The sequence below is a fragment of the Crinia signifera genome, chromosome 3 (assembly GCF_055691185.1).
Source record: "Crinia signifera chromosome 3, ASM5569118v1, whole genome shotgun sequence".
Lineage (NCBI taxonomy): Eukaryota > Metazoa > Chordata > Amphibia > Anura > Myobatrachidae > Crinia > Crinia signifera.
This window is the reverse complement of record NC_139219.1, coordinates 62,423,105-62,450,191: the sequence shown is the minus strand read 5'-3', so window position 1 is coordinate 62,450,191 and position 27,087 is coordinate 62,423,105. Positions and strand designations below refer to the sequence as shown.

The window sequence follows — 27,087 nt, the reverse complement described above, 5'->3', positions numbered from 1 at the left end:
GGTCTATTCTCCCTCGTGAGTATCCATGATGCCCATGGAGGGGGAATAAAACCTTTTGGCAAGCCCCCGTGCCCACGGCATGGCAGCAAGCCGCAAAGAGTGTGGTTGTGCTCCCCAGTTGTCAGCACTCCGGAATTCGGGATACCGATATCGGGAAATCATACTGAATACAGTAAATATAACACTTTAAGAGAAAGGCAACTGATTTTATATTTACACATATACTGTAGTTTGATCTATAGCAAGAAACGATAAAGTTGTTTTGTTTGTGAGACAGGCAGAGATGATTAGTGGTCATTGTACAATGGTGCAATAATAATAGTATAAAAATATCTAAATAATAAATGATGATAAGTAAATGTTCCAACGTACAGTATTATTCTATGATGTGTTTTTGAAACCTTTATATCACAGCACCGAATAGTTAAAAAAACACATAGATTGCTATACATGTAACCACTCATTGCAAATGAAAAAGGGACATGAAACACTCCACACAATCATGCTCTACCACCGTTCTAATCCAAATGCATCACATCCACTGCCTTGATGTGAGGCGTGGAGAGTGGATAAGAATTGGTTGATTGAAGCTAGTTATGTACAATCACATTCCAGCTTGTGGTTATCGGGTTTACAGGAATCCTTTTTCACTACAGGTTCCATGTCTCATCCTTCATACCTGAGTACCATAATGCTTTGCTCTCAAATACATCTCATCTACTGATACATGTGTTATTGCTGCACCTGCTGTGTAGTCTATTCCTAAATCATGCACTGCTTTTAACAGAATTCTAATTTGCTTGTACAGCTTCTCCTGATGGTGACGTGCCAGGTGACCATAAGGATGCTTATGGAATTAAAGTGGTAATGTGATCATTTTAGACACCATTTTCTATCTATCTATCTATCTATCTATCTATCTATCTATCTATCTATCTATCTATCTATCTATCTATCTATCTATCTATCTATCTATTCTATCTATCTATCTATCTATTCTATCTATCCTATCTATCCTATCTATCCTATCTATTCTATCTATCTATTCTATCTCTTTAAGAGTCATATAATGGAGGTGCCAAATATGTATTTTGGGCTAATAATTGAGGCTCGAGCAATGCTTCTTGCCACGCTTCCTGAAATATTGCACCTATTCTAGTGTAGGCAATCTCCCCAGAATCCAGCTCTGACAGTCGGCACTGGAGTACCTGAAGATGGCTGCTAGGTACTGTACTGTCCTTTCTAGATTTGGACCAGGTGAAGTATAGCCTGAAAATAAAAACTGTGTTTGAATTTAAAAAAAAACACAACTCTTTTTGATGCCCAGTCCTGGCATGTTTAATAGACTTTTAATACAACATCAAATTCAGTAATGTGGTTCAAATCTCTATACCATGTTTCTGTGTGTTCAGTATCCCAGTGAACTGCATGCCGGCTGTCACAATACTGATGCCGGCACCCTGACTACCGCCGGAAGATCAGAGCCAGAATGCTGACATTGATGAGGATGCCGTTGCTGGGAACCCCATATGATGGCATCTTGAACGTATATGTATGCCCCGAACAGTAGTATAAAGGTTTCCCCCCCATACATTAAGTGATTTTTCACCTGATTCCGGCAGATCAGTCCGCGAAATTGGGTGAAAGTGGTGCGGTCGTGTGCGCATCAGATTGAACCCGGAGATCATATGTATGATGTCCGAGTCGGAGGCAGGCATCGGGGATCTTATAAGGGCCGCATGCGATCCTGTTCCCCAGGAGGGTTCCGGGGCGGCTAGAGGGAAATTGTAGGCGACTCCACCGGGGGGGAGTGGCATAGTGTATGGGCACCTTTAAGCTGGGGGAATGGGGGGGGGGGGGGGTTGTTAGGCTGTTGAGGGTTGGGGAAGGATAGGTTGTGGGCTGGTAGTGGAAGGTTTATGCACTTAGAGGGGGTTAGGTTAACCTGCGGGATGGGGGGATTAGGTTGTAGGGAACAGAGGATAGGGTTAGGCATTAGTGGGGATGTTTAGGGATAGGCTGCAGGGAGGAGATATATTTACCCTCCATCGGGATGCCGTGTTTATAGTCTAACCACAATTAGCCCACCGCCAGTCATCTGTATGATGAATCCTTTCACTACTCTGATGGTCATACAGCTTACAGTACTTGTTATTGTAATAATTCAAGGATGCAGGAAGTCTTGTTTTCATTTTATTTCCAACTTCACTTTTTATTGTATTGGTAAGCATTTAATCATTTCATGCTAGGAACCCCATCAAAATGGACCATTATTCTGTGAATTGAAATTTTACCAGAGAGCAGCAAAACCAGATGATAGTAAGCATGGATTTACTTTAAACTTACTTGAAGCTAAATGTTGTTCAGTTTCATATGCCATTGTATCTGTTTATTGTCTGAGGCACACAAAATGAGCATACCCAATGTTGAGAAAAAACTTTAATAGGAGCCAAATAAATGATTAACGCCTCCATTATTTACAACTCTCTTTCATAATCTTATGTGCTATATATATGTTTTTTCATGATAATGCAATTTTCCTGAGGCCGTAGCCAATTAATTCGCCAGGAACCAGTTCCTTATGAATATAGCCTCATGAATATTAAATAGTGCCTCGTCAATGTATGTTTGATATACAAAATATCATCTATCACATAAACTTGCTTGAGTGTCACATTTACTAGTCCTATGCAGAACAAGAAAATACAGGTTGAGTATCCCTTATCCAGAGACCCGAGACCAGAAGAATTTCGGATAACAGATTATTCGTTGTTTTTAATTCATTGGGGTATCTTACATTAATGTTGTACAAACACATGAAATGCACACAAATATATTTTATGTGTGCATAGAACAAGGTTTCAAAACATGAAGCAAAGTTTGTGTATTATCTCAGATACTGAATTTAAATGCCAAACAATCATGTCCTTGCACATATTTTGTGCCAGTTACATATCATGTCCTCAGTAGTGCCAGTTACATATGATGTCCCCAGTAGTGCCAGTTACATATGATGTCCCCAGTAGTGCCAGTTACATATGATGTCCCCAGTAGTGCCAGTTACATATGATGTCCCCAGTAGTGCCAGTTACATATCCCCAGTAGTGCCAGTTACATATCATGTCTTCAGTAGTGCCAATTACATCTAGTGTACTCAGTAGTGCCAGTTACATATCATGTCCCCAGTAGTGCTGTTACAGATGTCCTCAGTAGTGCCAGTTACATATTATGTCCTCAGTAGTGCTGTTACAGATGTCCTCAGTAGTGCCAGTTACATATCATGTCCTCAGTAGTGCTGTTACAGTTGTCCTCAGTAGTGCTGTTACAGATGTCCCCAGTAGTGCCAGTTACATATCATGTCCTCAGTAGTGCTGTTACAGATGTACCCAGTAGTGCTTTTCACCCTTGTTGTGGTTTTTATTTATTTTCTTTTTTATCTCTGAAATTTAGTGCTGTGGCCACATGGGCTAATCCGGCGGCTGCCAAAATCCTGGGACCCAGCGGGGTGCCAGGATTGGTTGGCTGGGAGGGAGGGACACCGCTGCAGGGTAGGGGGGCCCATGCTGCATTCCAAGATGGTAGAAATAGATTGTGCTGCATAGTCTATTTGTACATTTGATTTTGATGCCGCGGGTCACATGGCATCAAATCGGAATTAAGTGCAAATTGCACTATGTGCTAGGTGATTTTTGACTAAAGAGTCAAAATCGCTAGTACACAACACACCGTGCGACCACAGCATTTACTAATTATTTTGATGATATGTTTTATTTCACAGTTATGAAGTGGATGAATAAACGCAAACTAGACTTTTTAGGAATTCCTAGGTATTGGGGATCAGGAGAAACTACGTTCAATTCAGTAAGGTATGATAAAAAGACTACGTGTATGACTGTCAGTGACCCTGTAACATTTAAAAGATTTGTTTATTAAATGTCAAATGTTCCCACTAGTACACTGTTTTCTACCTTTTGTGAAGATATTTAAGGTAACCAAACATAGAGTGACAATATTTGCAGATAAAATTTGCAGATAAAAAGTAAATAAAATCATGCAAGCAGTAATATATGTAAAAATATTGTAGGTTTGAGTTTTGGTGTAATTCTGGTTTCTGCTATTAAATGCACCTTGTAGACTATAGTAGAAATACCTAAAGAACACCCCTGCCAAAATATTAGACTCCTCCAGTCTGCAATGTCTTACAACATACTGCCATATTTATTTTGGTTGAGCTTTTGCTTAGGGCAACCAATCGGATCCTGTCTATTACCTTCTAGAAGGTGCTAAATAAATAAGAAGTTGATTCTGATTGGTTGCCCATAGTAACATCCCATGTGAAATAGAACTCCCATCTTAGTAAATGAATGTCTGCCATGTGGAAAGTAACTTATATGTTTTGTTTTTTCATTTGTGACATGAAAAATGTTCTAACTTCTTTTTATTCCTGTTAATGAATTGTAAAAGGTACAGATTCATGGTGATAGATCGGCTCGGTGTGGATCTGATGGAGATGCAGAACAACAACAATGGCAAACTGCCGGTAGCAACAGCACTGCAAATTGGTATACGTATGGTGAGTTAAAAGGAAGGGTGTTGGTGAACATGGGCACTCGTACATTATTTCTGCAGTCATGCCGAATGACCCTCTTAGTGCTCCAGATCTTGTGGGATTCCACATGCGTCAAGCGTACTTCTCACCTGAAAATGTGTCTTAGGTTAGTATTCAGTACTGGCGTTCACCCTGTGCAGCAAATCCTGTTTAGCTTTCGCTGCACATTCGTCGGCATTCTCCGGGTTGGAGGATTCGCAGCCAGCCCTCCCTCTCCCCCTATTCAACACATATTTGTACACCCCCCCCCCCCCCCCGGTAAATGCTGTATGGAGCTTGAAGGACGATGGAAGGCAGTGAGATGGCAGCCTTTCTGCCTGTGCCGCATGCTGCACACAGCCACAGGGGGGAGAAGGAGGGCTGGCGGGGACACAGGCAGCAGAAGGTGCCGCTCCGAGGAGACTGGGAGGTGCAGGGAGCGCTGTGACTCCAGATCATTGAATACTGGCCCTGTGTCATAAAGGCGAGAGACAAACTTTCATGAGGCAGCAATGATTAATATGATATATAACACTTTTATATCTGTTATATCTGTGTTGAGACTGAGGGGTAAATTCACTAAAGCTTCTAAAAATGAAAAGAAGTGATGTTGCCCATAGTTACCATCAGTGGCGTAACTAGCTTTTGGGCGCCCCCCCACCATTAAAGGGAGGGCGCCCACCCACGCGCCCCGCCGCACCACCCACGCGCCCCGCCGCACCAACCCCCGCCTCGCCGCCCATGCAATCCCCCCCATCCCCCGCAGTCTTACCACGCTCAGTACGCGCTGGTCCCGGCTCCCTTCTTCTGCTATGAGGACCACCACATGGGGGCGGACATTTTGTTGTGGTCCTCATAGCAGAAGAAGGGAGCCGGGACCAGCGCGTACTGAAGACTGACAGGTAAAGACTGTGGGGGATGGCGGCGGGGCGGCGGGGTGTAACTATAGCACTGCAGCCCCCGGCGCCCGCACATGCACAGTGCCCCCCCCCCCGCGCGCGGTCGCGGGGGCTGCGGTGCTATAGTTACGCCCCTGGTTACCATTCAGATTCTGTCTATCATTTCCCAGAATGCAGTAGAGAAATAATGGCCAGAAACTGATGGGTTGCTATGGGCAACATCACTTTTTTTTTTTTTTTGTAAGAACTCGTGATTTTCTGAATCTATGTATGAGGCTCTACTATGCAATGCCGACTAGTTCCGTTGTGCTTTTTATACAGATTCTGGGAAATCTTTCTCAGACTAAATTTAACACAGAAGGAAGTGATCCTTTGTGTTGCAAATGTGTTTGAATTTAGGAACTACAGTACATGGCAGTGCTGGGGATATGAAGATCTAATGTGGGGACCATTCATTTAGTCATAATAAAGCAAAACATGTGCTCTGTGAAGTAGCCATGTAGAACGTTGTACATGAGAGTAGCTATTATTATTATTATTATTATTATTATTATTATTATTATTATTATTATTTCGGTCCGCTGAATATAATATTTTTTTAAATTTTATTAATGATGTGTACACACGGTGAGATTCCCTTGCTATTTGACTTAAGATTCGAGTGCTATACAATCTTTGCTAACTCTGTACTTTTTTACATACAATTCATACAATCTGCACTATCTGGGTTTCGATTTGTGCTGTCCTGAGATCGCGCATCAGGATTGCAAGGTAAAAAAACCTTTGCGATCCGCATACGATCTGCATGCGATTTTGACTATATAGTCAAAATCCAATGTCAAATCTCACTGTGTGTACACAGCATAACCGTAGCATCTCAAACCAGGCAAGAGCTTTAGTGCAGAGAGCGCATTTAACACAGAGATACATCATAAAATTCAAAACAAACACATATTTAACAAAGGTATTACATGCAATAAATTACTATACATTTAAGCAGTATGGTAGTATTACAATGGTAAACGCAGGATTTTTAGGAGGGGGGTTTCTCAATGTAATCCAAAATCTCCCACTCTGCAGCGCATTGGAGTAATGATGGGATTCTGGGGGAGTGGTAACAGCCCTGAAAGGAATTAATATTTAACAGTACAGATGGTCTATAGTATGAGCTGTTTCAAACATTTAAATGAGATAAGTGGTCAGGAAAAGGTTAAACATATAATAAATAATTAAACACACAAACATAATAGAATCAGTACTGCACTTTCTAAGCTCACAATCTCCCACTTCATGGTAAGGCTTCTGTCTCTTCCTCCTGAGAGCTACTCTCTGGTCTATTGCGATGTTTGAGATCCACACATACAGTAAATGTGGTAGAAGAAGCTGGTACACTAGGCATGTGCAGCAGCTCTGCTCTGTCCCTTACACTGCATGATGTGGTGGCAACTCTACTGATCATATTATATACCAGTGCTATTGTTGTCAGACCCCCCCCCCCCCCCCACGTTTGCTTATGTATAACATTAAATGTCCAAAATGGGGACTGCTGGCTGATCCAAAGTATAGTGCATGAAACTCCGCCTCTTTGATAAGAATTTAAATGTTCTCATCACTTATAGACTGTGTCCGGATGAAGAGTGGAAAGTTGGCCTTATACAGTAATGTCTGCTAATGTTCAGTTAATGCGGCTGTAGTTGGATAACAAGCAGTGTCTGGTCGTTGGTCCTTGTTTGGCATATGGCCGAATGTGTGTCCTTGGCGACAGCGTGATGAGCATGATTGCCAATGTGGGGGGATTACAATTAAATGGCAAAATCAACCTTTTTTGGGGGTGTAAATGATTGCTGCTCTAAAAAAATGGGAAAACTCTCCCAAAATCTCTCACTTTCTGATTCTCACACCCTATTACATTTGGTCCTATGTATCTGTGTGCTAAATGTGCTCTCTGCACTACTGGTTAGGAGTCCCTTCCAGTTACTGTACTGTATTCACATAAGTGCCATATATTTCATACTCCCCGCATATTACATATGGTCTGGGAGGTGACATGAATGCTGATAATTCACTTCTAAAGCCTGAGTTAGGAGTGAGTGCAGAATCCAACCTACCTTTGCTGGGTTCTCAGGTCTTGCCAGCCTGTATTACCAGCCACTGTACAGTAACTCCAGGTTGAGCTATAGTCTGTGCTTTAAACATATTTTGTGTGTTGATTGGTTGTTTTCTATTTTCCAGTTGGATGTTCTAGAATACATACATGAACATGAGTATGTGCATGGTGATATCAAAGCAGCCAATATTCTCCTCCACACTCTAGATCCCAAAAAGGTAATGGCAATTGGTTTGTACAGTAGATCCTCATTGTCTAGTATAACATTTTTTTTGTAAAGGAAAATGTAACTGTAAAAGTGCTCAGGTCAAAGAAATGGTCAGTGAGCCCTAAATTACAGTGCAAGAACATTTAATGGACTGAAATCCCCAGAAAGAACCAATTTCTACATAACACATCTGCATTAAAACCGCATATAAATACAAAATGACACACTATAAACAAGGCCAAGCTCCATTGTATCAGTTTTATTTATTCAAAGTAGCAGCGAGAAACAATGGCATTTAATAAAGTGAATATCTAAAGTATTGTACTAATGAAAGGGATGAAATAATTTTTGAGGTGTTATTTAAGTACAGATGTGTCCTCATATGTGTAGCCCTAATACGCCTTGCAGTGCGAGATGCCTGGGGTACATGAGCAGCCAGATCCCATGCAATTGTGCTAATGTGTGGGCGTCTTATTTTGCTGGAAAATGCTTTTAAGGCCCATACACTCTAGACTTCTTTAAGCCGAAAGCCGCTCGGTTTACTCGTTTGAGCGTCTTTTAGCTCAAAAGCCGCCAAGTGTGTACGGGGCACGATATGCACTGATGTGGGCTCCCGCATCATCGCTGGCCTGGCTGCTCATCTGCTGGTATTACCAGCAGATGAGCGAGGGAGTGGACGGCTTTCCATAGAAATTTGCTATGGAAAGTCGTCCATCCGGAGAAAATCGCTAAAATTGCTCAGCGTGAATGCACTGAGCGATTATCAGCCCAACGATTTTCCCCATCATAGTTATCCATACACACTAAGCAAAGATGTCCAGTGTGTATGGACCTTTAGTCATAGTGCAATGCATGCATCCTAGTCACATTGTTTCAACACCGATGCATTATAGGCCCCACGCTAAATGATTGTCTTTTGACGTAACTGCAATCTAGATTAGTGAGGTCCCTATTTTGCGCTCTCTAGAATAATGATTACACATAAATTGTAACTGGTACAACTTTGTTTCTGGTTTCTAACTGTAACCAATTGTAAAACATCACATAGGTGGTAACATATTAAATATTTCCTGTAGTATCAATTAGGTATTAGATATTTCGGTACTTATGTATTATCTGGACTCCCATGTTAAATGCACCCCATTTTTTCATACCCCTACTATCCAACTACGCATGGAGTTGATTTTATATAGTGCCCGAAGCGTGGCGAGCGGACGCGGTCTCATAAGAAAAACGGAAGTCCAGATATTACATAAGTACCGATATTTCATATGTTACCACCTATGTGATGTTTTACAATTGGTTACAGTTAGAAACCAGAAACAATGTTGTAACAGTTACAATTTATGTGTAATCATTATTCTAGATAGCTCAAAATAGGGACCTCACTATTAACACCAGCAATATGGTAGATTTCTACTTTATCTGGTAGATTTAAGCTCATTCATTTTCCGCAGCTAGATCACATGGTCGTTAACCTACTAATCCCATTCAGGTAGCACAATATCCAATACACTTTAATTGTGCAGTGGGAATTAAATCTAACAGATATATACTGTTTGTCTTTTCATGTTATATGTTGTTTATGTCTTTTTATCCAATTTCTTGTTAATCACTTTAAACTCTAAGGGAGCACCACCAGACGCGCAATTTCCTATACCTGTATTTGTTAACATGGATGGGGTTGCCATAACATTATACCAATACCCCCTCTTTTCCCTAATTCTGGTCTAATAAATTGATTATTTGCCTGTGCAGAGTAACAAATCCCCCTGTTGATACTCTTAGTAGCACCCCTGGACTGATATGGCACACGTAGCATAACCCCTGGACTGATACGGCATGCTTGGCATCACCCCTGGACTGATACGGACCACTTGGCAGCACCCCATGAATTATATAGCAGACTGGGCTCACCCCAAGAATTATATGGCACAGATGGTGGCACACATGAAATTATACAGCACACATGGGGACACTCCTGCAGTACAAATAAAAACAACCTTTTTTTTATTCTATTATTAAAAAATTGCAGCTCCCCTGGACTGAATCGGCAGATTTAGCAGCACTCCATGAATCATATGGTACACTTGGCTCACACCTGGAATTATACATAAACACATGGCAGCACTCCTGGAAACAAACACAAGACATATGGCAGCACCCCTGGAATTATATACAACACATGGCAGTACCCCTGGAATTATATACGACACATGGCAGCACCCCTGGAGTTATATGGCACACAAGGGGCACCCCTGGAAATATACACAACATGACAGTACCACTGGAATTACACAGCAGTATCACTGGACTGGACTGGACTTTAACAGCAGTGGACTGGAATTAGACAGCAGTATCACTGGACTGAACTTTATCGGCAGTATTGCTGGACTGGAATTGTACAGCAGTACCACTGGACTGGACCTATGCAGCAGTACCACTGGACTGGACCTATGCAGCAGTACCACTGCACTGGACCTATACAGCAGCACCATCCACCCACTTCCCTCTCCAATGCTAGAGTGAAAGATGGCACTGACAGTGTAAGGACTTAAATTGAGTCCGGATCTTGCGAGATCCGATGCAGGATGATGACATTTTGCTGCATTCTGAGCTCCGGCACTGGGGGGAAATACCCGAACAGTTCTTGGGTCTGTACTCTGATCAGGGGTGTCTGGGTGTATTCGGATTTGGGAATCTGAACCCACTCACCCCTAAATATAACTGTTCTGCTTTGTATACAGTCTCTGTCATACACAACATTCAAGTGTCCTTTATCCTATTAATCTACAGTCTCCTTGTGCGTTGCAAACTTGGATGCATTTTTTGCAAAAAATACTCCTGTTGTTAGCGCTAAACAGAACCTGGCGGCTCACTTGCACCAGGTATCTCTTATTGCATCATGTATTGAGGCCAGGTGTAAAGGTGCCCATACATTACTTCTATGTGTCACAGCAGGGTATGGGCCAGCCGACTCCCTTAAGCTGCCCAGGACCTTCCCGGGCAGCAGGATTGCATGCGATACATAGCATATGGTCCATTCACATGCACTGTATCACATGCGACCCCACTCCCCAATGATTCCTCGGCCAGATCCGTCGGTATCCGGTGAAATCATCTCAAATCAAGTGTATGGGCACCTTAAGAGGAAACATATACGTATTTGCTTCAGTAAGTAATCCTGTAAGTTGCCATTTAACATGCATTGTAGTATTTTGTCTGTGGGATTAATTGGAAACTTGTGTTGTAGCTGAACTAATTGTGTTGTATATATTTTTATTCTTGTAATAATGCACTTTCTATATGTACGTATGTATGCACTCCGTAATTATTACTTGCTTGCACAAGATGTTGGAAGTGTAGCACAGTGATTTGGTCACATGTCCGATCCAGTACTGTACTGTATCGTTTCACTGTAGTGCATCACGTCACAATCCAATTGTATTGTGATCTACAGTACATGCTGTTGGGATTGGAAGCCACAGTAATGTTGCTATTCACTACATCAGGGATGGGTAACCTTTTGCCCTCCAGCTGTTGATGAACTACACATCCCAGCATGCCTAGTTACAGTTTTGCTATTTGTCCATGCTAATCTGTAGCATAGTATACTGGGATGTGTAGTTCAACAACTGGAGGACCAAAGGTTCCCCATCCTTGCTCTACATATTCATGTGTCAAGCATCCATCCATAATGCATTGTTCAGGACCTTTAAATACTTTTTATTTTTTTCTCCAATAGTTTTATTCTATGTACATATGGTGTGATGAGTGATAGACACTCAGGCACAGGTATATAGGTATATTCTGCTACAAAGTTAACTACTGTATGTTGCATACCTATAGATACATTTCGCAGGTTCTCACTACTGAATATATAATGTTCTAAAGCTGATTATGTGCATTCAAATTCATGGGAGAAATAAAGAAACCTTATTCTAACAAAAAAAAAAAAAAAGGATCCTAGAATTAGGTATCTCAGCAGCTCCTAAAATTTTCGGCTGACTCCTTCATTTTCTGCGTTTCATCCTTCTCTGGGCTTTTTACGGTGTGAATATACAAGTCTATTTTTAGCTGAAATGCTATTTCCCAAGTTTACAGGCGTTAGATTTTTTTCCCCCCTCTATTCTTTTAGTGGTTGGAAATGTTCTGGAGATTAGCATAGATTAACCAATATGATTCTCCATAAAACATGTTGCAGTGTATAATGCCATTGGTTTGCTTACAATGGGGGATGATTTATTTTGAAGCAAGAAATCCGTACATTGCTATTTTAACATGTTTTAACATATTTTAGCAAATAAAATGAGCTGCTTTGAATATGCAGCTGTTATGGAGATTTGCATTGGAATGAAAACATTGCCTTTTTTATTATTGGCTTTATCATTTTCGACTTCTTTTCAGATTTTTTTTTTTCTATTGTGCAGGGGAAAGCACGCCCAGCAGTAAATATTGTTTCATTTAAATACAGGTATGCATTTTCTGCGGAATAATTTGAGGACATTGTATGAGGTAAACACTGATTAACCTCCTGAACAGAGATGCGTTTTTCTCTTCTTTCAGCAAAATAAGATTTCATTATCTTTTTTGTAAAATAAAAAACAAATTCTAGCACATTCTGCAGCAATGTAGTGAAGCAAACGTCAACGCAGATGTTTATAACAATATTACATTTATTTTGTGGTGAAACAAAAATTAGAAACTGAAATACTTGACCATTGTTATATAAAAATGCAGAAATGTTGGAAATTCTGGTTTGTGTATTGTATTTTTATTAAGGTTGCAGAACAACCTCTGTAGGTGTGACACTCCAGTTCTTATGGAACTACACATGCCAGCATGCACTGCCATACATTTAGCATTTTCTTATAAGAGAAAGGTGACAATGGATGCTGGGATGTGTAGTTCCACAGCAGTTGGAATGCTGCAGGTTGGAGCCTTTCTGTACATACTGTAGCAATTAAACGGACGCAAGTCTCTGTGTGTTAATCTTGTAAGGCGGTGGTTGCCAAACTGTGTGCCTAGGCACCCTGGGGTTGCAGGGGAGCCTTGGGTTGGTGGACCAAGATCAATTCATAATATTTATGGTCCATGTACCAGGCAAAACCAGTGCTTGTGGCTGCCAATCATAATATATGTGGACAAACAGAAGCAAATCCTGTCCCTCACCAGATACCTGTGACATAAACACAATGCACTTCATTTAATACTATTTTTTCAGAATTTCTCACTAAGAAGCTTTTGATGCTCTAGGGTGCCTTTAGGGTGGCCAATCTCGGGATTGGCGGGATCCCGGGATTTGGCCCCTAAAACGCCGGGATTTCAATCCCGGGATTGGAGTTTCCAATCCCAGGATTTCGGGATTAGACTGCGCATGCTCAGACGCTGCCTGGCTTCTCCCGTCCTGGGCAGTGCGGCTCTGCGCAGCGTGACAATGTCAGAGGTCACGCTGCGCAGGCCACACAACAGCCGCCTCATCTGACTCATGTGCGCACTGCTATGACCTCCCGCTGTCTCCAGGAGGCCACCCACCCGAGGCTGCCTACATGATTCGCCTCTTCCCGGACCCCCGTACCTTCGCCCGACGTCCTCCCGCCCAGGCTGCATCATCCCACCTACACGCCCAGGCTGCAGCCGCCTGGCCGCACTGCACCTGTAAATACATATGCGGGAGGCCAGGGCTGGTTTTTGCATTAGGGAAGCCAATCCCAGAAAGCCCGGGATTGGGCATTTTTCAATCCCGAATTCCGGGATTGAAGAAATGCCCCGGGATTGGCATCCCTAGGTGTCGTGATTCAAAAAAGTTTGGGAACCACTGGTGTAAGGTCTGTACCATCTCATTCATGCATGAGTTGACCCATACGAAAGGAACCCACTGCAGTGGGACAGACCTTAGCCGGGGGACCATTCTGCATCGGGAAAGGTAACTATATATGGCGTTATGTGGGTGGAGCTGAGCAGCAGGGGAATAGGTGGAGCAGAGCAATGGGTGAACTAAGGTCTATGCATTATACAGGCAAGGGAACGCCCAGTGTTTTATTGGCGTCCCTATGAAAATGCTGAGCATTCCTCCCTGGGAACGCAGGCAGGCCGATGCCTGTCGGGTGTGGGCGGCTGCCTCCACTTTGGCGGACACAGACAGAATTAACGGTCAGCATAGACTGACTTTTATTTCTGAAGTGGAGAAAAATCATCCGATGACCGTAGAATGACTACCGAGTGGACGTTTGGCCTGGGCTCGGAAAGCAGCAAACAACCGCTGCATAGTGAGCCTTATTGAATCACCCCATTAGTACAGTCTTGTGATGGTTCAGTCACTCTACATTGCAGTTAGTACAGTCTTGTGATGGTTCAGTCACTCTACATTGCAGTTAGTACAGTCTTGTGACGGTTCAGTCACTCTACATTGCAGTTGGTTCAGTCACTCTACATTGCAGTTAGTACAGTCTTGTGACGGTTCAGTCACTCTACATTGCAGTTAGTACAGTCTTGTGATGGTTCAGTCACTCTACATTGCAGTTAGTACAGTCCTGTGAAGAGGTCTCTCCACAATGCGATTAAGAAACATTTGTGCAAAACAAAAAAATGCATGGTGCAACCTGAGTAAAGTGACTCCTTACACCCTGAGGAGGTTTGTTTGGTACAAGCGTAGTAATAATCTGAGGACACATCTCTAATTACCACCGAATATATTTTAGATAGTACATATTGGGAATTCTGCACGTTTAGAGGTACATTGGGGTTTATTTACAAAGATGGGAGTTCTATTTCAGATTATATTTTGCTATGGTCAACCAATCAGATTCTTTAAAGTACTAAATAAATAAGAAATAGGTGTTGCCAATAGCAACCAATAAGAATCTATCTTCAAAATAACTCACCTCTTGGTAAATAAAACCCATTGGGTGAACATTACTGAAAAGAAACACACACAGAAAAAAAATAGTATACATTCTCCCATATACAGAGCTGTAAGCATTTAGCGATGGGGTCATATCTGCTATTGTATGCATCTGGCTTATTACTATCCATCATCATTGGGATATGCTTGGTGTATAATAGATATACCACCAACTGGTGTATTTTTGCTTACTAGCTGGTCTGCAAGGCCCGAATTTGCGAAAATCACTCTCACATTTTACCTGTGTGAGCATGTCTGCTCCGTGCCCATTTCTACCTCTTTGATCATAAGGGTCAGTGTTCTTCTCTCTCTTCTGTACTCGTTCGCTAATGTAGGGTACACACCACGACGACCCGCTCACGATGCACATTGTGAGCGGGTCGTCAGTGTTTCTTCAGACCCGCTCACGATGATGCGGGGGCACGACCCGCTCACGATGTGCACCGTGAGCGGGTCCAATCCAATGGCGACCCGCACCCGGCAGTATGGTCGTTATTCAGATCCTACCTGCAGCAGGTAGGATCTGAATAACGACCGACCGACCCGCGGGACCGCGCATTGGATCGGTATCGGTCCACACCAGGACAGAAAAGGGCCCAATCACCACACAATCTACATCCAATTGGTCGGAATTGGATCTAGATTGAGGGGATCGGGCCCTAGTCGTCCTGGTGTGTACCAGGCATAACACATCCCCTTGCATTCGACCACAAGCACGAGAAATCATTCAATGGTTGCCGACCATCAAATGATTTCTCCTACTTTTGGAAATGGCAGTCAGACTGAACTGACTTTTTTCATTTCCTCTGCACAATGGCATAGATGGGGCGGACGCTGACGTCATGTGACACCAGCCACCCGCCCCCAGCAGGCATCGGCCTGCCTGCATCCCCAGGGGAACGGCCAGTGTTTTCATGGGGACGCCCATAACACATTGGATGTTCCCCCTCCGGGCCGGTATCTACCCCTGCCCACCCACCTCCCTCCCCCTATCTGTGCAAACGCCTTGATACGTTCACACAGGGCGTCTGCACATGCGAAAATACACGCATGGACAGACCCCCTACCGTCGGAACTGGGCCGAATTCGGCCCCATATAATCACCATTGAATCACCCACAATGTTTGACCTAAATATGTAATTTTTGGGGCTTTTAGAATTGTTCTGTCTGTATAGGAGGATCAGATTTAACATTTATATGCAATTTATACCCTAGCTAACATGCAGCTCCAAATAGAATACCATTTTATTATTATTTTTGTTTTTTATTATTGTTTTTTATTACTGTTGTTACATTGTGTGTTTCGTCACTGATTTATAACCTGGCTGCTTTGTGAGTTGAAATTTCCAAACTTTACAAACCTTTGCACAATTAAATTGAAATGTTCTAGTGGAATGCAAGAGCTTTTAAGATATAAAGCAAGAGGACACATAAAAGACGCATCGCAGTTTATGATGTGTAGATACCCACCTGGAGAGATGAAGATTTGGGAGATGGAGAAAAAAAATCTGTAAAAAAAAAAAAAAAAATTCGCTAAAATCAGAAATAAGATATGACAATGATGGGAAGTATTTAAAGTGAAATGGTAACTGTTATAGCCCCCAGATGTGCATATTTTATCTTAAGGCACCATTTGGTTTAATAAAATGTAGATCAAAGCTTGTCCTTAACCTATAAGTTTCTTAAGTCTTAATTATAAAGGTTATACTTCCAAAGGACAAAAGCATTATTCATTTATCTGTTCTTGTCTTCCAGGTTTATCTTGCAGATTATGGACTTTCTTACCGATACTGCCCCGATGGGAAACACAAAGAATATAAAGAAGACCCTAAAAGGCGCCACAATGGGACAATTGAGTTTACCAGCTTAGATGCTCACAAGGGGGCCAGTATGTTCCTTTTTATTATTATTACTATATGAGTAGTTTAATTAAAAGAATATATAATGTGTAAAGTGAACCGGGTTCTTTTATCATTCCATTTTATCACATGTAGCTATATTTTGTATAGTTTATTATCTGTTTAAGTTATCATATAGAACCTTGATTTCTGTTCAGTAGTGTACTTTGTAAACTCAGTTCACTATGGTATATCTAAAGTTTTCTTTATTATAATTTAATATATGTCTAGCACAATATGATGTAATAGTTGTGATGACAAGGTGAAGTTATTGGGCCGCTACTCTATAGCCGGTAAATATATTACTGGGTACCTGTTGAACGAAGAACGTCATATGATTTATCACCACCTTTGTCCTGGCCACCTACTTAAAGACTTGTACTTCTTTACAGCAAGCAGTTGTTACAGGAAACGCTATTTTTTTTTTTTTGGTGTTGTATATTGGGTCAACACACGCAAGTTCCTTGAAGGTCATCGCATAGAAGATGTTGACACGAAAAAGGTCACCATGAGGTTTTTTTTTTTTCACTTCAGATTTTGGTGTCCGTGTCATGGCATCCACTTGTGTGGCTTGATTTGTTTGCCATAATTGGCCCCTTCCAATCGGATCCACATTCAACTATGAAAAATATAAAAAATCCCCAAAAACTCATGTTAACCTTTTTATGTGTCAACCATAGTTGAGTTGACCTAAACATTGTCTATCAGCCATTCGGCTACCCGCATAACCAATCTGTGTCCCTCTTAACAACTTGCTTGGCTTGGTTGTGTGATGCCCACATGGTGGCTACTACAAATTATTTTGCAGAAGCCAACTGTATCAGGGATTTTGTAGCCCTCTCTACACCTATGGCTCCTCCTCCATTGTCTGATTGGCCTGCCCAGTAGCAACCCTCCACCCAGGGTTTGCAGAGAGCAGCAGCCACCGGGTAAATGTGACCAATGGAGCTTGCTGCTCTGGTGTATACTTGGCAGATGCAGCGAGGAGTAGCCACCAGGGAAGTATAAACAGATTAGTGTCCCAGTATGCCACTTTCATTACTACCAATGATAAAAATATGACTTTTAACAGTGATTTATTATATAATATGACTTATAACAGTGGGTTAAAAAAATAATGTAAATAAATATTAAATTTTATTTGTCATGTATTGATTTAGATTTTTGCAATTATGCATCAAGCAGTACTAATAACATATGACCATTAGGAATGACAATCAATTGTCTATGGCAGGCATGTCCAAACTATGGCCCTCCAGCTGTTTTGAAGCTACAAGCCCCATCATGCCTTGCCAGTTGTGATATTAGGGAATGCTAAAACTATGGAAAGGCATGCTGGGATGTGTAGTTTCACAACAGCTGGAGGGCCACAGTTTGGACAAGCCTGGTCTATGGCAAGTGTTTTTTTTTTTTTTTTTTCATTAGTTTTTTGGCAAAGCAACAGCGCAACACCATCAATGGTGTTAGACATAATTAAGTAAACATTTCGATGCCGTAATAAAGACTACTTTTTAGCAATCGCTGTTTAAGCACATTCCTCTGTGGTTAGTGCCCCCACCAGAGTCCTTTTTTATCTTTCCTCTCTTAGTCCAATAGATACTACATGCTCAGGGGTGCACCACTGACAGTCACATTTTCTGCTCCAAAAATGTAAAAGGGCACAGTGTCAGTCTTCACAGAGAAAACTTATCACTACCATCATACCATTTTTCTCAGTAGTGTGCCATTTTCTTTCCTATTGTAAACATCCTTAGAACCAGTTTGATGGATAAGGGCTGCACATGCTCAGCATTCAACCATCACTGAAACCATTGTTGGTTTTCAATCGCATGCCTTTTGATGGCCATCGCTAAAGTTCAAGTTCATTCACAGTACACCATAAAAAATTTTTTTTTTTTTTTTTTACTAAATCTTCTTGAACATCCAGTCGTTAACAAAAAAATTACAATTTCTGAGCAGTTTTTGCAGAAAAAAATGGACCCGTTAAGTTAATGTGAGATGCCCGAAATGAGCCCATATTGAAGATGTTGTTTACTACTAAAACATACCGTTGACACTTAGATTTAATCCAACACACTGCATGGGACTGTAATGTTCAGCATTTTGGGGCTGATTCAGACTCATTTGTTTGGGTCAGAATTCTCACCCTCTGTTCCCTCCAGAGGGTGGGGGGGGGGGGGGGCAGGGGGCTGGAGCAGCATTTTATGGACGTTCCCCTGAGAACACAAGCAAGCGGGTGAATTCCTGCTCAGGGAGGGAGGCTGATGTCACATGACGTCTACTCTACTGTAGACTGGCTTTTATTCCTGAAGGGCCATCGAATGATTTCTCGCCCTTCGACCGCTTGTGAGGGCATGTGTTCGAGTATAAGGCCTTTATCTTCTGTATTCTTAACCACTTTGGTGGAAATTTTTCAGGCTCAGCTGCGCTGCAGCAGCGGGCTGTCCTGGAAAATTTCCAGGCATAACACCAGTAGGTAGGTGTGTGTCAGTGGTGCCTCCAGCTGTGCACTACTGGCACAGCACCTCTAGCAGCACCCTCCCATTGCTCCCCCCTCCTGTCGTTCCCCCCTGACCTCTGCGCTCCGGCGATTGTACGCTGGAGCTCCCCTGCCGCTGCTCCCGCTGCCATTCGCACTGACTGCATCGGTGACCAGGTGGCATGCCCCGCTCGGGGAGGTTTGGAGCGGCTCGGGGGAATTGGGATCGCTCGGGCACCCGAGTGTGGCTGCCACCTGGTCACTGCTGCAGTGTGAATGGCAGTGGGGAGCTCTGGCATAAGTTTGCAGTGGGGCTGAGGTCAGGATCAGGGGGAGGGGGGGGTCACAGGAGGGGAGGGTGTTGGTAGTCGGACTGGCTGCTGCCCTTGAGTGGTGAGTTTTGCTGGGGCAGGACAAAACCTGCCATGGTAGGATTGTCCTGCCCCAGCAAATCCCACCACTCAAGGCGTTAATCTTTTCCTATCCATCCATTCTATTAATGTGTTGTAAACCCACGAAGCATCGAAATACCCAATAGATATGCAAAGCAATCATTTTGCAAGGTCAAAAATTGGGATTGTCATGGAAAAACCAGTGCACGGGTGACCATGATAGGTAATCATTTTAGTGCTTTGCTCCACATTTCAAGCAGCCTTTGCCCATGAATAAATGACCTATGCCACCACAAAAGAGGCATCTTCCAGCTTACTGCTGCCGAAAGTCTCAGCTGAACAAATCTCTAAACGTTTTAAGAATTACATTTGAAACTGTTCTTCTCCTTTCATATATTCTACTTACTTAAACTCACTTTGATGGTATTGGAAACACATTTCCAGCTAAATTACATACATAGCCCTTTTTATTGGATATTGATTGCACTGCCTTGCATTCCCAGGCAGACTTAATTCAACAATTCCCTAATTAGTTTAAAGTCATAACCTATGTCTTGTATTCATTTACCATTAATTAAACCTTAGTTGTTTATTACATCGCAGTCTCAATCCACAGACAGCCACAGGAACCAAGGAGGAAGAGTCTGTGGACTGTGATGGCATCGAAGGTCAATGCTGAAAATATATTGTATAAAGTTTTATTGTTGACAGAGAGGCTGAGGATCAATGTGGTCAATGCACCACCGCTTTCTCAGTTGCTCTGTCAGCAAGACAAAAAGTCAATTGAAATATTATACTAGAAGAAAAATGAGTGACTTTATTATTTTTTTTCCTTTCTTTTTCATTATTGCTCTAGACTTGCAAAATAGTATTTTTTGGCCAGACTACTGACATACTTTAAACCTCAAAAATCATATTTAATCTAAACAATATTGCAGTTCGGTACGGCTACAAATGCAGGCTTTTCGCCTTGGCCATTTCAATTATTTTATAGCCTGTTGCTTTGTTCTTTCAAGTACTGGTTGGTGTAAACTGCTACATATTATTGCTTTTTCTATTAAAATGGCTATTGACCATGTAATGAACAAGGTCCCGGTAATTTGTCAGCAGGGTCGAAAACTTGCAGTTTTAATATCAGTTGTTAGGGGAAAAAAAATTGCAATTCGGCTTTAGCATGTGAGATATTGGCACTGCCACACTGCTTCTGTATTTAATAAAGTCTTACATTTAAGTTACATTATTTTTCTTTTTTAGTGAAAGATTTGATTATTTTCCATTTAATGTATATATTGCTTTTCATGACTTTCATCTGGAACAGGATCCACCTGCATAATCTGGAAAATGCATTAAGATATCTTTATTCTTGTGTATTATCACTTAAATTCTATGCTTATCAACCAAAACATTATATATATATATATATATATATATATATATATATATATATATATATATATATATATATATATATATATATATATATATATATATATATATATATATATATATATTGAAGACTAACATTAAGGGGGAAATTTACTAAGATGGGAATAAAGGTGCCCATACACGTTACAATTATTGTACACAATATCGCATCTTATCGACTCTCGGTTATGTGATGAGATGAGATCTAGTACAGAAAGTATGTGCTGCACATAGTTTCTGTACTAGATCTCATCTCATTGCAAAACCGAGATGCGATGAGATGCGATATTGTATACAATAATTGTAACGTGTATGGGCACCTTAAGACTTCACATGTCATGTTGCTATGGGCAAGATCCTGTCTACAATCTTCTAGAGGGTGCTAAATAAATAAGTAGTAGATTCTGATTGGTTGCCCATAGCAACATCACATGTGAAGTCTTTTTTCCATCTTAGTAAATTTCCCGCTAAATGTCACTCCTACCCCGCCAAAGGATGTACATTCATTTGCCAACACATAGGTTATACTGTATTTAATGGTAGAGGTCATAAGACCTAAGAATTAAGGACTGTTAAACTCATGGCCCTCCAGCTGTTGTTGTGGAACTACACATCCCAGGGGAAGTTGTAGTAAAATGACTCCGGTACTTGTGTATTATCACGGCGCCCACTATATTGATCGCACTGCATGCAATATAGCGGCATGCAATGCGATCAGATGCGATTTTTAATTGTACAAGTACCCTGATGGGTGCTTACAATGTTAAATGCACCCCCATTGTCAACACCACCCCCACTATCAACGCAAACCCGAAGCGTGGCGAGCGCAGCGAGCCCACGGGGGGTGGTGGTACGCGTCCTTCGACCCTTTCATACCCCCACTATCCATGTCGGCGTGGAGTTGATTTTAGATAGTGTGGTGAGCCACCGAGCCCGAAGCGTGGCGAGCGGACGCGGATTACTTTACATGCTCGCCACGCTTCGGGCTCGCTGCGCTCGCCACACTATCTAAAATCAACTCCATGCCGACGTGGATAGTGGGGGTATGAAAAGGTCGGAGGACGCGTACCGCCACCCCTCGCGGGCTCGCTGCGCTCTCCACGCTTCGGGTTGGCGTGGATAGTGGGGGTCGCGTTGTCAATGGGGTGGGGGGGGGGCATTTAACATTCTGGGGGCATTTAACATTGTATCCACCCATCAGGGTGCTTGTACAATTCAAAATCGTATGCCATCGCATCGCATGCCATTTGATGGCATGCGATGCGATATTTAATTGTACATTCAGGCTTTTTCACACGGAAATCGCATCGCATACCCTATTTAGTGGTATGCGATGCGATAGGCGCCGTGATAATACACAAGTACCATAACTCCATATTAAACTTAATATTCTGACACCATGTAAATAGCAATGTTAGTAAAGAAATGGTTAGGTGGGCTTTCCTCACTGTGAGCCACAGTTTGCTAATACAGCATGTGCTGAAGTCCTAAGTTTTCAACATTGCAGCCATTGTGCCGACTGCTCATATATAAACAAGTGCCGTGTATTCTCTACTGATCAACCATGTGTATAGATTGGTATACTGAGGATCTGTATCAGCAAGGGAACTGTGGGGGCAGATCTATGAAGCCGTGATAATGGAGCAGAAGTGAGCCAGAGGAGAAGTGGCCCATGGCAACCAATCAGCACTATAGTAACTGCTATAATTTGCATAATAGAAAATTATACAGAGCAGCTGATTGGTTGCCATGGGCCACTTCTCCTCTGATTCACGTCTCCCTTATCACTGCTTAGAAATCTCTAGAATTATTGAGACATACATTGCCCGTTATCTGCTGCCTCCTGTCCTTCAAGTTCCAGTCAAATATATCAGTGTCTTTTATTTTTTTATTTGCAAAAAAATAAAATGTGAAGACTATACACTTGAGAGCTCATCCATACTTTGTCATTTGGTGTTCTGTGCTGTATTCCAATACATTTACATTAAAGTGAGAACCTGAAAATCATGTGCCATCAGACAATTAATTGGTGTGTCACATATATTGCGGCCATTTAAGCTACATTTGTATTTTGGAACCTGCACCCTTTAAACTGATCAATAAGCTTTGAGAAAACGTAATGCGTGTTCCTTACACTGCATGACAACCTGAGGAATGATCTGAGCCGAATGCTGTAAAGATGAATGAATATGAAGAGCCGTGCCATTTTAGCTGTAATACAGATGAGAGGGATTAGCACACGGGAAGGAGAAAAATAACAAGCAATTTCAAGGTGATTCCTTTATTATTAACGGAATCAGAAATAATTTCTTGCTATTAAGGCCACTTCATGTGCTAGATTACCACTTATTGGGTAATGAAGTACTAGACCAGGTGTGACCTGTGTGGGCAAACACACTTTTCATATTATTACGGTAAAGTAGTGTAACAGGGAGAAGTGCTGCCGTTACCGTATATAATAAAGTCGTAGTGCTGCTAAGAAATTAGCACAAGATTAGGAAATTCTCTGGTATAAAATTATATTTGCTGAAACGTTGGTTGTATTTTTCCATTCTTCAGGGTTTATTTACGAAGATGTGACTTCTATTGAAGATGGGATGTTGCTATGGGCAACCCATCAGATTCCATTATATTCTAGAAGGTGCTAAATAGTAGATTCTGATACCATAGGCCATGGGTCCTCAAACTGCGGCCCTCCAGATGTTGTGAAACTACAAATCCCAGCATGCCTTGCCACAGTTTAAACACTCCCTTATAGCAAAACTGTGGCAAGGCATGCTGGGATTTGTAGTTTCACAACATCTGGAGGGCCGCAGTTTGAGGACCCATGCCATAGGCAATAGAGCTCCCATCTTGGTAAATAAATCCCTTCCTCTCTCAGTAAAAGTATGCATTTAGTAAATGCGACATTGCCAACACCCATTCTGATAACAGTTCTTCATCTAGGTTAGACCAATGTGCTAGAAAATAGCAAACCCATAATATGCAGTGTTATCTACAGCAGTTACTCGGTGCTTTCATTTCAATATTGGTGTTACAACAGACGATTGTTTCAAAAGTAACAATAATTGTTTAGTGTGTACACTTTAAGGGGGGTATTCAATCTCCCGCTGCTATTCCCGACTTTAGAAGCAGTTGGTCCCTTTCTGCCGAGAAGGGCTGTGGATTGTCGTGCTCCTGGCCGCAGATCATGACCACACCCACTTTTCGGCGTTTAGCTGGTGGGATATTGAATCCCGCCTGCCGATTTCACGTTGAACCAGCTGAGAATGGGACATGGTCACAGCTGTCGGGATAGCCCAACAGTCATGTCCCGGGATTGAATTGTTGTTTGGATAATTATTACCTTCAAACATGAGGCACGATTCAGAACTGCTCGCTGTGCTGCGAATATTCAGAGAACGAGGTTGCTGATGTCAGCGGCTCTCCCTCCCAGCGGCAAGGGGACAGCGGCTTTTTCTGGGACGCTCCCAGAAACCACCGGCATTATGCCCCCAAATGTCCGGCGTCTGTCAATCACCTGGAAGCAAATGCTTGCCTTCACATGCTCCATTCACAAGGGGTCTTCTTATAATCAGCAGGGCTGCGAATTTGCAGCCCTGCAAAACAGGTCTGAATCGGGCCCATGCTCATTGTTGGCTTCATTTTTCAATTCTGTCAGGTGTGTACTTACTTACCTTAATTGGGCTGCATATAGGGCACCATAGAGGTTTTAGATTGGGGTTCTTGCCACCTCAGTGGTGACCTACTGGACAGAGACAAAGAGATGGCTATATAGATCAAGCTATCTAGGGGTGGTGGGGGAAGATGGGAGAACATATGAAGGGAGAGGGGCACAGGGCTGCCCCCAAAGGAGGGGACAGCCTACAGTAAATAGCCACACACTGTAGGGGCTGGAGCCGGGATCAGGGCAGAGGAGGCCCCTGGAGGTGGGTGGAGAAGGTGGAACAACCAGATAGGGAATTTCTGCCACACTAACACTTCCCTAATTCAGCCTAGGTGCTGGCTGCACTTCATCTCAGAAACCACTACAGTGACTGGTCAAATATTTGCTTGATTGAGCCATCTTCTCCTGTTTCAACACTCTGGCTGCATACAAATACCTGTGAGTCTGTGGAGAGACCGGGTTATGAGAGGCTGAATTGTGGTGCCTTAGTCATACTTCCTGCACAATTATGATGGCAGTTCTCCCCTTTCACAGCTAATTGAATTGTCAATTTTAACAATGACAAAATGGTGACTGTGTCGACAAACCGTGTTTAGCCTAATCCGAATGTTAACTCTAACCCATTTTGACATTTCAATTTGTCACCAAGTCAGACTGTATGTCGACATTTTGTCCATTTAAACATTTTGCAGATTTCAAAACTTTACCATTGACATTTTAACCTCATATCAAAATCATGACATTCAACATTCTGGTTTTAGACATTTACTAAAGCTTCTAAACATGAAAAGAGGTGATCTTGCCCATAACAACTAGGATGCAATAGAGCAATGATAGGCAGAATCTGATTGGTTGCTATGGGCAACACTTTTAGATGCTTTTGGAAATGTACCCCTAAGAATATCAAAATAGTGAATGTTGACAATCCGCCTGCATACCTTTTTTAAAAAAGTTCAACAACCCACATAGGGCCAGATACACTAAGCTTCAAAGGGTGATAAAGTGGAGAGTGCTAAACAGCCAGCCAATCCTACCTGTCATGTTACAGGCTGGATTTGGAATATGACAGGTAGGAGCTGATTGGCTGTTTTTTTATCAATCTCCACTTAATCACTTTTTGAAGCTTGATAAATCTGGCCTTTAATGTGTTATGTTCTGTGAACTCTACATAAGTTATATACTGTACCTACTGTACTATCACAGAATAGAAGTGTTTAGTGCAGGACACATAATTAGGCAGGTGTAATCTGTGCTGATCACTCATTGCAATGACCTAAAATACAACTTTTTAGAAAAACAGAGTAGACAAATGGGTTCAATATACAGTATACTTTCTTGGAAACGATATTTATTTATTACCATTTATTTATATAGCGCACACACATACTGCATTGCTTTACATCAGGGGTGGGGAACCTTTTTTCTACCGAGGGCCATTTGGAAAATTTGAAAACCCTTCGGGGGCCATATAAAAATTATCAGTTATCGGCATATACGCGTGGGCATTATACACAGGACAGCGGCATTATACACAGGGCAGCAGCATATACATGTGGGCATTATACACACAGGCAGCGGCATATACATGTGGGCATTATACACAGGGCACCGGCATATACATGTGGGCATAATACACAAGGGCAGCGGCATATACATGTGGGCATTATACACAGGGCACCGGCATATACATATGGGCATTATACACAAGGGCAGCGGCATATACATGTGGGCATTATACACACTGGCAGCGGAATATACATGTGGGCATTATACACAGGGCACCGGCATATACATGTGGGCATTATACACACTGGCAGCGGCATATACATGTGGGCATTATACACACTGGCAGCGGCATATACATGTGGGCATTATACACAGGGCACCGGCATATACATGTGGGCATAATACACAAGGGCAGCGGCATATACATGTGGGCATTATACACACGGGCAGCGGCATATACTTGTGGGCATTATACACACGGGCAGCGACATAAAAAGTGACAGTGTGGAGGAAGGGGGGTGTCACCCCCAAACAGGTTAATGTGATTATGTCTGATTATGAGAATCAGACATAATCACATTAACCTGTTTGGGGGTGAATCCAGGGGTAAATGACAACCCCTGGATGTGTCAGTCACTGGGGAAGGGAGGGTGAGAGAAGCAGCATTGGCGGGCGCATCTTCTGCATATCTCCCCCGCCACCCGCCCGGCTATATTATCGATTAATCAGCTGCCCGCCATCCCGCCCGCCTATATTACTGATGTACTGTATCAGCCGCCCGCCCGCCTATATTACTGAGGTATCAGCCGCCCGCCCTCCTATATTACATATCAGGCGCCGGGGATGGCTGCTGCTGCTGCCGCCGGGGAGATGTGTAGAAGACGCGCCCTCCAATCACAGTGGCTGTGGAGGGGATGCGCCGGCAGTGATTGGCGGGCGCGTCTTCTGCACATCTCCTCGGCAGCAGCAGCCATCCCCGGCGGCTGGTATGAAATGTAGGCGGCCGGGCGAAT

General features: G+C 42.5%; 1 protein-coding gene across 5 annotated transcripts in view; it reads left to right on the top strand.

Annotated features, from left to right (window-relative positions):
- VRK2 (VRK serine/threonine kinase 2) overlaps nucleotides 1-27,087 on the top strand; it is an 80,706-nt gene that overhangs the window by 7,386 nt on the left and 46,233 nt on the right. For all 5 annotated transcript variants that reach the window (XM_083175894.1, XM_083175895.1, XM_083175897.1 and 2 more), the window contains exons 3-8: nucleotides 809-864; nucleotides 2,250-2,319; nucleotides 3,779-3,866; nucleotides 4,465-4,573; nucleotides 7,720-7,812; nucleotides 16,463-16,595. In XM_083175894.1, coding sequence (XP_083032020.1) covers nucleotides 809-864; nucleotides 2,250-2,319; nucleotides 3,779-3,866; nucleotides 4,465-4,573; nucleotides 7,720-7,812; nucleotides 16,463-16,595 — 549 coding nt within the window. The remainder of the gene's footprint in view (nucleotides 1-808; nucleotides 865-2,249; nucleotides 2,320-3,778; nucleotides 3,867-4,464; nucleotides 4,574-7,719; nucleotides 7,813-16,462; nucleotides 16,596-27,087) is intronic.